Genomic DNA, 11,287 nt, shown 5'->3' with positions numbered 1-11,287 from the left:
GAGGTTCTGGGGGGGTTTGTGGGGGTCAGGGGGCTCCCAGTGGTGCGGGAGGTCTTACTGGTGGGACTGGGACGCAACCAGAGCTGCCCCTACCTGCTGGTGAGGGGCTGGGGGGGGAATTGGGGGTCCTGGGGGAGTCCTGGGGGGGTCCTGGAGGGGGAATTAGGGGTCTGGGGGAGGTTCGGGGGGGGTTTGTGGGGGTCAGGGGGCTCCCAGTGGTGCGGGAGGTCTTACTGGTGGGACTGGGACGCAACCAGAGCCGCCCCTACCTGCTGGTGAGGGGCTGGGGGGGGAATTGGGGGGGTCCTGGGGGGGTCCTGGAGGGGGAATTAGGGGTCTGGGGGAGGTTCTGGGGGGGTTTGTGGGGGTCAGGGGGCTCCCAGTGGTGCGGGAGGTCTTACTGGTGGGACTGGGACGCAACCAGAGCCGCCCCTACCTGCTGGTGAGGGGCTGGGGGGGGAATTGGGGGTCCTGGGGGGGTCCTGGGGGGGTCCTGGAGGGGGAATTAGGGGTCTGGGGGAGGTTCTGGGGGGGTTTGTGGGGGTCAGGGGGCTCCCAGTGGTGCGGGAGGTCTTACTGGTGGGACTGGGACGCAACCAGAGCCGCCCCTACCTGCTGGTGAGGGGCTGGGGGGGGAATTGGGGGGGTCCTGGGGGGGTCCTGGAGGGGGAATTAGGGGTCTGGGGGAGGTTCTGGGGGGGTTTGTGGGGGTCAGGTGGCTCCCAGTGGTGCGGGAGGTCTTATTGGTGGGACTGGGACGCAACCAGAGCCGCCCCTACCTGCTGGTGAGGGGCTGGGGGGGGAATTGGGGGTCCTGGGGGGGTCCTGGAGGGGGAATTAGGGGTCTGGGGGAGGTTCTGGGGGGGTTTGTGGGGGTCAGGGGCTCCCAGTGGTGCGGGAGGTCTTACTGGTGGGACTGGGACGCAACCAGAGCCGCCCCTACCTGCTGGTGAGGGGCTGGGGGGGGAATTGGGGGGGTCCTGGGGGGGTCCTGGAGGGGGAATTAGGGGTCTGGGGGAGGTTCTGGGGGGGTTTGTGGGGGTCAGGGGGCTCCCAGTGGTGCGGGAGGTCTTACTGGTGGGACTGGGACGCAACCAGAGCCGCCCCTACCTGCTGGTGAGGGGCTGGGGGGGGAATTGGGGGTCCTGGGGGGGTCCTGGGGGGGTCCTGGAGGGGGAATTAGGGGTCTGGGGGAGGTTCTGGGGGTGTTCAGGGCAGGTCTGTCTGGGGACTGGGGCTCTGGAACATCTTTATCAGTGATGGAATTGGGTGCAGCCTCAGCAAGTCTGGGGGTGACACCCAGCTGAGTGGGGTGGGTGACACCACAGAAGGACAGGAGCCATCCAGAGGGATCCTGACAGGCTGGGAAGGTGGAACTGGGGGAACCTGATGAGGTTCAACACTGTAAAGTGTGAGGTGTTGCCCTTGGGCTGGAGGAATCCCAGACACAGATACAGACTGGGAGAAGAGCTCCTGGAGAGCAGCCCTGTGAGAAGGACTTGGGGATTGGGGGGGATGAGAAGCTTCCCCTGAGCCAGCAGTGGCTCTGGCAGCTGGGAAGGGCGATGGGATCCTGGGCTCCATCAGCAGAGGGGGGGCAGCAGGGACAGGGAGGGGATTGTCCCTCTCTGCTCTGCCCTCCCCAGCTGGAGTCCTGTGTCCAGAGCTGGGACCCCAGTACAATGTGGGGCTGTTGGAGAGGGGTCAGAGGAGCCACAAGGATGCTCAGAGGGCTGGAGCAGCTCCCCTATGGAGAGAGGCTGAGGGAGCTGGGCTGGTTCAGCCTGGAGAAGAGAAGGCTGTGGGGGGACCTCATTGCAGCCTCCCAGTCCCTGAAGGGAGCAGAGGAACAGGAGGGGAATCAGCTTGTTCAAAGGGCAGAGACTGGCAGGACAAGGGGGATGGAGTGAAGCTGGAGGAGGGAAGGGGGAGAGGAGAGATTGGGGGGAAGTTCTTTGCAGAGAGAGTGGTGAGGGGCTGGAAGGGGCTGCCCAGAGAGGGGGTGGCTGCCCCATCCCTGGGGGTGTCCAAGGCCAGGTTGGCTGGGGCCCTGGGCAACCTTGTGTAGCTCCAGGCCTGGAGGTTGGTGTCCCTGCCTGTGGCAGGGGGGTTGGAGCTCTGGGACCCTTTGGGGTCCCTCCCAACCCAGCCCAGCCTGGGATTCTGGGATTCTCTGATCCTTAACCCCCTCCCCACCTTCCTTTCCCCTCCCCAGGGCGCTACGAGGAGGCGCTGGGGGAGCACCGGCGGGAGCTGCGGCTGCTGCAGGGCGCGGGCGGCGGCATCGGCTGCGCCGTGGCGCACCGCAAGATCGGGGAGCGCCTGGCCGAGCTGGGGCGCTACGAGCCCGCCCTCAGGGTGAGGGGAGGGGGCTCACAGCCCCGGGGCTGACCCCCACAGGGCCTAAACTGCCCCCAATCCCACCCCCCAGTCCCTAATCCCCCCCAATCCCACCCTCCCAGTCCCTAAACATCCCCCAGTCCCGCCCCCCAGTCCTTAACCGCCCCCAATCCCACTGCCCCAGTCACTAATCCCCACCGATCCCACTGCCCTGGTCATTAATCCCAACCCTGATCCCACCCCCCAGTCTCTAACCCCCTCCAATCCCACCCCCCCAGGCCCTAAAGCCCCTCCAATCCCACCCTCCCAGTCTCTAACCCCCTCCAATCCCACCCCCCCAGTCCCTAATCCCCCCAATCCCACCCTCCCAGTCCCTAAACATCCCTCAATCCTACCCTCCCAGTCTCTAACCCCCCCCAATCCCACCCCCCCAGGCCCTAAAGCCCCCCCAATCCCACTATCCCAGTCCCTAACCCCCCCAATCCCACCCCCCCAATCCCTAACCCCCCCCAATACCACCCTCCCAGTCCCTAAACATCCCCCAATCCCGCCCCCCAGTCCCTAATCCCCCCCAATCCCACCCTCCCAGACCATAATCCCCCTAAATCCCACCCTCCCAGTCCCTAAACATCTCCCAATCCCGCCCCCCAGTCTCTAACCCCCCCAATCCTACCCCCCCAGCCCCTAAAGACCCCCCAATCCCACTATCCCAGTCCCTACCCCCCCCAATCCCGCCCCCCAGTCCCTATTCCCCCTCCTAATCCCGCCCCCCAAATCCCTAAACCCCCCCAATCCCACTGTCCCAGTCATTAATCCCACCCCCGATCCCTTCCCCAGTCCCTAATCCCCCCCCAATTCCACCCCCCCAGTCCTGCCCCCCACAGTCCTTAAACCCCCCCATTCCCACCCCTCCAGTCCCTAACCCCCACAATCCCACCATCCCAGTCCCTAACCCCTCCCAATCCCACCCCCCCAATCCCTAACCCCCCCCAGTCCCGCCCTGCAGTCCCTAAAGCCCCCCAGTCCTGCCCCCCAGGCCCTAACCCCCCCCAATCCCACCCTCCCAGTCTCTAACCCCCCCAATCCCACTGCCCCAGTCACTAATCCCCCCCAATCCCACTTCCCCAGTCCCTAACCCCCCCCAATCCCGCCCCCCCAGTCCCTAACACCCCCAATCCCACCCTCCCAGTCCCTAAACCCCCCCAATCCCACTGCCCCAGTCATTAACCCCCCCAGTCCCTCCCCCAGTCCCTAACCACCCCCATCCTGCCCCCCCAGTCCTTAACCACCACCCAATCCTGCCCCCCAGTCCCTCAAGCCCCCAATCCCACCCCCCAGTCCCTCAACCCCCCAATCTCCCCTCAAATCCCTCAACCTCCCCAATCCCACCCTCCAATCCTTCAACCCTCCCCAATTCCCACCCCCCCAGTCCCTCAATCCCCTCAAAATCCCACCCTCCCAGTCCCTCAACCCCCCAGAAATCCTGCCCCCCAGTCCTTCAAACCCCCAATCTCCCCCCAAATCCCTTCAACCTCCCCAATCCCACCCCCAATCCTTCAACCCCCCCAATTCGCACCCTCCCAGTCCCTTAACCCCCCAATCTCCCCCCAAATCCCTCAACCACCCCAAAATCCCATATCCCCAGTCCCTCAAGCCCCCAATCTCACCCCCCACTCCCTCAATCCCCCAAATCCCTCAACCTCCCCAATCCCACCCCCAATCCTTCAACCCTTCCCAATTCCCACCCTCCCAGTCCCTTAACCCCCCAATCTCCCCCCAAATCCCTCAACCACCCCAATCCCACCCCCAATCCTTCAACCCCTCCCAATTCCCACCCTCCCAGTCTCTCAACCCCCCCAAAATCCCACCCCCCCAGTCCCTCAAGCCCCCCAAATCCTTCCCCAGTCTCTCAACCCCCCAAATCCCTTCAACCTCCCCAATCCCACCCCAATCCTTCAACCCTTCCCAATTCCCACCCTCCCAGTCCCTTAACCCCCCAATCTCCCCTCAAATCCCTCAACCTCCCCAATCCCACCCCCAATCCTTCAACCCCTCCCAATTCCCACCCTCCCAGTCCCTCAACCCCCCCAAAATCCCACACCCCCCAGTCCCTCAAGCCCCCAATCTCACCCCCCATTCCCTCAACCCCCCAAATCCCTTCAACCTCCCCATTCCCACCCCCAATCCTTCAACCCCTCCCAATTCCCACCCTCCCAGTCCCTTAACCCCCCAATCTCCCCCCAAATCCCTCAACCACCCCAATCCCACCCCCAATCCTTCAACCCCTCCCAATTCCCACCCTCCCAGTCCCTCAACCCCCCCAAAATCCCACACCCCCCAGTCCCTCAAGCCCCCAATCTCACCCCCCATTCCCTCAACCCCCCAAATCCCTTCAACCTCCCCATTCCCACCCCCAATCCTTCAACCCCTCCCAATTCCCACCCTCCCAGTCCCTTAACCCCCCAATCTCCCCCCAAATCTCTCAACCACCCCAATCCCACCCCCAATCCTTCAACCCCTCCCAATTCCCACCCTCCCAGTCCCTCACCCCCCCAAAATCCCACTCCCCCCAGTCCCTCAAGCTCCCCAATCCCACCCCCCACTCTCTCAACCCCCCAATCACCCCCCAAATCTCTCATCCACCCCAATCCCACCCCCCAATCCTTCAACTCCTCCAATTCCCACCCTCCCAATCCTTCAACCCCTCCCAATTCCCACCCTCCCATTCCCTCAACCCCCCCAAAATCCCACACCCCCCAGTCCCTCAACCCCCCCAAATCCTTCCCCAGTCCCTCAACCCCCCATTCTCCTCCCACTCCCTCCACCCCCCTAATTTCACACGGGGGGGACAAGGGGGGGGCGGGGAGCACCCCATATCCCTCTCAACACCCCCCCAAATCACCACGTGGCCTTTCCCCCCCCCCAGCACCAACGGCAACACCTGGAACTGGCCCGGTCCCTGTCGGACGTGGCTGAGGAGCAGCGGGCCTGGGCCACCATCGGCCGCACCTACATCATGATGGCCGAGAGCCCGGCGGGCGGCGAGGAGCCGGCGGCGCTGCGCCAGGCCGAGAAGGCCTTCCTCACCAGCCTGGGGCTCGTGGAGGAGAGCCTGGAGGGTGGGGACCAAAGGGGGGGGACATTCGGGTGACAAGGAGAAGGGGTTGTGGCTTGGGAAGGTGCCAGATGGGTGGTGGGGCCCAAGGGTGGGTGGTTGGGGCTCAGGGGTGGGTGGTTGGGCCCAGGGGTGGGTGGTGGGGATCAGGGGGTCAGTGGTTGGTCCCAGGGGTGGGTGGTTGGGCCCAGGGGTCGGTGGTGGGGCCCAGGGATGGGTGGTGGGGCCCAAGGGTGGGTGGTTGGGGCTCAGGGGTGGGTGGTTGGGTCCAGGGGTCGGTGGTGGGGCTCAGGGGGTCAGTGGTTGCGCCCAGGGGTGGGTGGTTGGGCCCAGGGTTCAGTGATGGGGCTCAGGGGGTCAGTGGTTGGGCCCAGGGATGGGTGGTTGGGCCCAGGGGTTGATGGTCGGGCTCAGGGCGTTGGTGGTTGGGCCCAGGGGTGGGTGGTGGGGCTCAGGGGGTCAGTGGTTGGGCCCAGGGGCTGGTGGTGGGGCTCAGGGGGTCAGTGGTTGGGCCCAGGGGCTGGTGGTTGGGCCCAAGGGTTGAGAGTCTGGAGGGTGGGGACCAAGGGAGGGGACGTTCTGGGTCACTGGGGACAGTCTGGCTGACAAGGAGAAGGGGTTGTGGGTTGGGAAGGCGGCGGGTCGGTGGTTGGGCCCAGGGGTCAGTGGTGGGGCCCAGGGATGGGTGGTGGGTCCAAGGGTGGGTGGTTGGGCCCAGGGGTGGGTGGTTGGGCCCAGGAGCTGGCGGTTGGGCCCAGGGGTGGGTGGTTTGGCCCTAGGGGTGGGTGGTTGGGCCCAAGGGTGGGTGGTTGGCCCCAGGGGTGGGTGGTTGGGCCCAGGGGTGGGTGGTGGGGCTCAGGGGGTCAATGGTTGGGCCCAGGGGTGGGTGGTTGGGCCCAGGACCTGGTGGTTGGGCCCAGGGGTCGGTGGTTGGGCCCAGGGATGGGTGGTTGGCCCCAGGGGCTGGTGGTTGGGCCCAGGAGTGGGTGGTGGGGCTCAGGGGGTCAGTGGTTGGGCCCAGGGGTCAGTGGTTGGGCCCAGGGGTGGGTGGTGGGGCCCAGGACCTGGTGGTTGGGCCCAGGACCTGGTGGTTGGGCCCAAGGGTTGAGAGCCTGGAGGGTGGGGACCAGGGGAGGGGACATTCGGGTGACAAGGAGAAGGGGTTGTGGCTTGGGAAGGTGCCAGATGGGTGGTTGGGCCCAGGACCTGGTGGTTGGGCCCAGGGGTCAGTGGTTGGGGCTCAGAGGGTCGGTGGTGGGGCTCAGGGGGTCAGTGTTTGGCCCCAGGGGTGGGTGGTTGGGCCCAGGGGTGGGTGGTGGGGCTCAGGGGGTCAATGGTTGGGCCCAGGGGTGGGTGGTTGGGCCCAGGGTTCAGTGATGGGGCTCAGGGGGTCAGTGGTTGGGCCCAGGGGTCAGTGATTGGGCCCAAGGGTGGGTGGTTGGGCCCAGGGATGGGTGATGGGGCCCAGGGATGGGTGGTTGGGCCTAGGACCTGGTGGTTGGGCCTAGGGGCTGGTGCTTGGGCCCAGGGGGTTGGTGGTTGGGCCCAAGGGTGGGTGGTGGGGCTCAGGGGTCAGTGGTTGGGCCCAGGACCTGGTGGTTGGGCCCAGGGGCTGGTGGTTGGGCCCAGGGGTGGGTGGTGGGGCTCAGGGGGTCAGTGGTTGGGCCCAGGGGCTGGTGGTTGGGCCCAAGGGTTGAGAGTCTGGAGGGTGGGGACCAAGGGAGGGGACGTTCTGGGTCACTGGGGACAGTCTGGCTGACAAGGAGAAGGGGTTGTGGGTTGGGAAGGCGGCGGGTCGGTGGTTGGGCCCAGGGGTCAGTGGTGGGGCCCAGGGATGGGTGGTGGGTCCAAGGGTGGGTGGTTGGGCCCAGGAGCTGGTGGTGGGGCCCAGGGGTGGGTGGTTGGTCCCAGGACCTGGTGGTTGGGCCCAGGGGTGGGTGGTTGGGCCCAGGGATGGGTGATGGGGCCCAAGGGTGGGTGGTTGGGCCCAGGGGTGGGTGGTTGGGCCCAGGGGCTGGTGGTTGGGCTCAGGGGTCGGTGGTTGGGCCCAGGGGTCGGTGGTGGGGCCCAAGGGTGGGTGGTTGGGCTCAGGGGTCAGTGGTTGGGCCCAAGGGTAGGTGGGATGGATCCCTGATGGGACAGATCCCCCATGGGGTGGAACCTCCATGGGATGGATCCCCTATGGGGTGGATCTGGATCCCCCATGGAGTGGATCCTCCATGGGAAGGGCCGGTGGGTGTTGGGATGAGGTGGTTGAGCAATTAAAGAGGCCGGTTAACGAGGCGCCCAGGGGATGATGGTTGGGTAGAAGATGGTTGGGACTGGTTGGGAACTGGTTGGGACTGGTTTGGAACTGGTTGGGAACTGGTTGGGAGTAGTTGGGAACTGGTTTGGGGCTGGTTGGGACTGGTTTGGAACTGGTTGGGAACTGGTTGGGAGTGGTTGGCGCTTATTGGGATTGGTTGGGAACTGGTTGGGGCTGGTCAGGACTGGTTGGGACTGGTTGGTGCTCATTGGGATTGGTTGGGTACTGGTTGGGACTGGTTTGGGCTGGTTGGGGCTGGTTATGACTGGTTGGCGCTCATTGGGATTGGTTGGGTACTGGTTGGGGCTGGTTCGGAACTGGTTGGGGCTGGTTAGGACTGGTTAGGAACTGGTTGGGGCTGGTTGGGACTGTTTTGGAACTGGTTGGGTACTGGTTGGAAACTGGTTGGAGCTGGTTGGGAACTGGTTTGTGCTGGTTGGGACAGATTGAGGCTGGTTGGGACTGATTTGGGCTGGTTGGGAACTGGTTTGGGCTGGTTGGGACTAGTTTGGAACTGGTTGGGGCTGGTTGGGAACTGGTTGGGGCTGGTTTGGACTGGTTAGGAACTGGGTGGGGCTGGTTGGGACTGGTTGGGAACTGGTTGGGAACTGGTTGGGGCTGGTCAGGACTGGTTGGGACTGGTCAGGACTGGTTGGGAACTGGTTGGGGCTGGTTTGGAACTGGTTGGGGCTGGTTGGGACTGGTTAGGAACTGGTTGGGGCTGATTGGGACAGGTTGGGAACTGTTTGGGGCTGGTTGGGACTGGTTAGGAACTGGGTGGGGCTGGTTGGGACTGGTTGGGGCTGGTTAGGAACTGGTTGGAGCTGGTTGGGACTGGTTTGGGCTGGTTGGGACTGGTTAGGACTGGTTGGGACTGGTTGGGTACTGGTTTCGTCTGGTTAGGAACTGGTTGGGGCTGGTTTGGAACTGGTTGGGGCTGGTTGGGTACTGGTTGGGACCTGGTTAGGGCTGGTTGTGAACTAGTTGGGAACTGGTTGGGACTGGTTGTGACTGTTTGGCCCTGGTTGTGACTGGTTGGGGCTGGTTGGGACTGGTTAGGAACTGGTTGGGGCTGGTTGGGAGAGATTGAGGCTGGTTGGGACTGGTTTGGGCTGGTTGGGGCTGGTTGGGAACTGGTTGGGACTGGTTGGCACTGGTTGGGACCTGGTTGGGGCTGGTTGGGACTGGTTAGGAACTGGTTGGGGCTGGTTGGGAACTGGTTGGGGCTGGTTGGGACTGGTTGGGAACTGGTTGGGAACTGGTTGGGGCTGGTCAGGACTGGTTGGGACTGGTCAGGACTGGTTGGGGCTGGTTTGGAACTGGTTGGGGCTGGTTGGGACTGGTTAGGAACTGGTTGGGGCTGGTTGGGACAGGTTGGGAACTGTTTGGGGCTGGTTGGGACTGGTTAGGAACTGGTTGGGGCTGGTCAGGACTGGTTTGGAACTGGTTGGGGCTGGTTTGGAACTGGTTGGGGCTGGTTGGGACTGGTTTGAGCTGGTTGGGACTGGTTGGGACAGATTGAGGCTGGTTGGGAATGGTTTGGGCTGGTTGGGACTGGTTGGGACTGGTTAGGAACTGGGTGGGGCTGGTTGGGACTGGTTGGGAACTGGTTGGGGCTGGTTAGGAACTGGTTGGAGCTGGTTGGGACTGGTTTGAGCTGGTTGGGACTGGTTGGGACTGGTTTGGGCTGGTTGGGACTGGTTAGGACTGGTTGGGACTGGTTGGGAACTGGTTTCGTCTGGTTAGGAACTGGTTGGGACTGGTTTGGAACTGGTTGGGGCTGGTTGGGTACTGGTTGGGACTGGTTTGGGCTGGTTGGGAACTAGTTTGGAACTGGTTGGGAACTGGTTTGGGCTGGTTGGGACTGGTTAGGAACTGGTTGGGAACTGGTTGGGACTGGTCAGGACTGGTTGGGAACTGGTTGGGGCTGGTTTGGAACTGGTTGGGGCTGGTTGGGACTGGTTAGGAACTGGTTGGGGCTGGTTGGGACAGGTTGGGAACTGGTTGGGACTGGTTAGGAACTGGTTGGGGCTGGTTGGGACTGGTTGGGAACTGGTTGGGGCTGGTTTGGAACTGGTTTGGGCTGGTTGGGACTGGTTTGAGCTGGTTGGGACTGGTTGGGAACTGATTTCGTCTGGTTAGGAACTGGTTGGGACTGGTTGGGAACAGGTTTCGTCTGGTTAGGAACTGGTTGGGACTGGTTTGGAACTGGTTGGGGCTGGTTGGGTACTGGTTGGGGCTGGTTGGGACTGGTTTGGGCTGGTTGGGAACTAGTTTGGAACTGGTTGTGACTGGTTGGGGCAGGGTGGGACTGGTTAGGAACTGGTTGGGGCTGGTTGGGACTGGTTGGGAACTGTTTGGGGCTGGTTGGGAACTGGTTGGGGCTGGTTAGGACTGGTTAGGAACTGGTTGGGGCTGGTTTGCGCTGGTTGGGACTGGTTTGGGCTGGTTAGGACTGGTTGGGACTGGTTAGGAACTGGTTGGGGCTGGTTGGGAACTGGTTTGGGCTGGTTAGGACTGGTCAGGACTGGTTAGGAACTGGTTGGGGCTGGTTGGGAACTGCTTTGAGCCGGTTGGGACTGGTTGGGACAGATTGAGGCTGGTTGGGACTGGTTGGGAAATGGTTTGGACTGGTTGGGACTGGTTAGGAACTGGTTGGGGCTGGTTGGGAACTGGTTGGGACTGGTTGGGGCTGGTTGGGATGGTTGGGGCTGGTTAGGAACTGGTTGGGGCTGGTTGGGAACTGGTTGGGACTGGTTTGCGCTGGTTGGGACTGGTTAGGAACTGGTTGGGGCTGGTTGGGACCTGGTTAGGGCTGGTTGTGAACTAGTTGGGAACTGGTTGGGACTGGTTGTGACTGTTTGGCCATGGTTGTGACTGGTTGGGGCTGGTTGGGACTGGTTAGGAACTGGTTGGGGCTGGTTGGGAGAGATTGAGGCTGGTTGGGACTGGTTTGGGCTGGTTGGGGCTGGTTTGAGCTGGTTGGGACTGGTTGGGAGAGATTGAGGCTGGTTGGGACTGGTTTGGGCTGGTTGGGCCTGGTTGGGATCTGGTTGGGACTGTTTGTGACCGTTTGGCCCTGGTTGTGACTGGTTGGCACTGGCTGGGACTGGTTAGGAACTGGTTGGGGCTGGTTGGGACTGGTTAGGAACTGGTTGGGACTGGTTGGGAACTAGTTGGGGCTGGTTGGGTACTGGTTGGGACTGGTTAGGAACTGGTTGGGGCTGGTTGGGAACTGGCTGGGACTGGTTTGTGCTGGTTGGGTTTGGTTGGGACCAGTTGGGACTGGTTGGGGCTGGTTGGGACTGTTTTGGAACTGGTTGGGGCTGGTTGGGATGGTGCTTCCCAGGGTGCCCATGGCGGGGGGTCCTGTCCTGGCAGGAGCCGTGTCGGAGCGGGAGCGGGCGGAGATGAGGACGCGGCTCTACCTCAACCTGGCCTTGGTCTACGACAGCCTGCGGGACCCCGCCAAGCGCGACCGCTACATCCGGAGGAGCGTCTTCCTGGCCGAGTACGGCGCCGGCGCG

General features: G+C 63.4%; 1 protein-coding gene across 1 annotated transcript in view; it reads left to right on the top strand.

The window, feature by feature from the left end:
- The window catches only part of TONSL (tonsoku like, DNA repair protein), a gene marked incomplete at its 5' end in the record, with an annotated part of 37,571 nt that overhangs the window by 4,435 nt on the left and 21,849 nt on the right, over positions 1-11,287 (top strand). Inside the window, 3 exon segments of the mRNA XM_084280240.1 lie at positions 2,216-2,358; positions 5,267-5,459; positions 11,142-11,271. Coding sequence (XP_084136366.1) covers positions 2,216-2,358; positions 5,267-5,459; positions 11,142-11,271 — 466 coding nt within the window.

Source organism: Gallinula chloropus (assembly GCF_964237585.1).
Source record: "Gallinula chloropus genome assembly, chromosome: 2".
Classification (NCBI taxonomy): domain Eukaryota; kingdom Metazoa; phylum Chordata; class Aves; order Gruiformes; family Rallidae; genus Gallinula; species Gallinula chloropus.
Note: the sequence above shows the minus strand (reverse complement) of the source record. Positions and strands in the feature narration are given on the sequence as shown.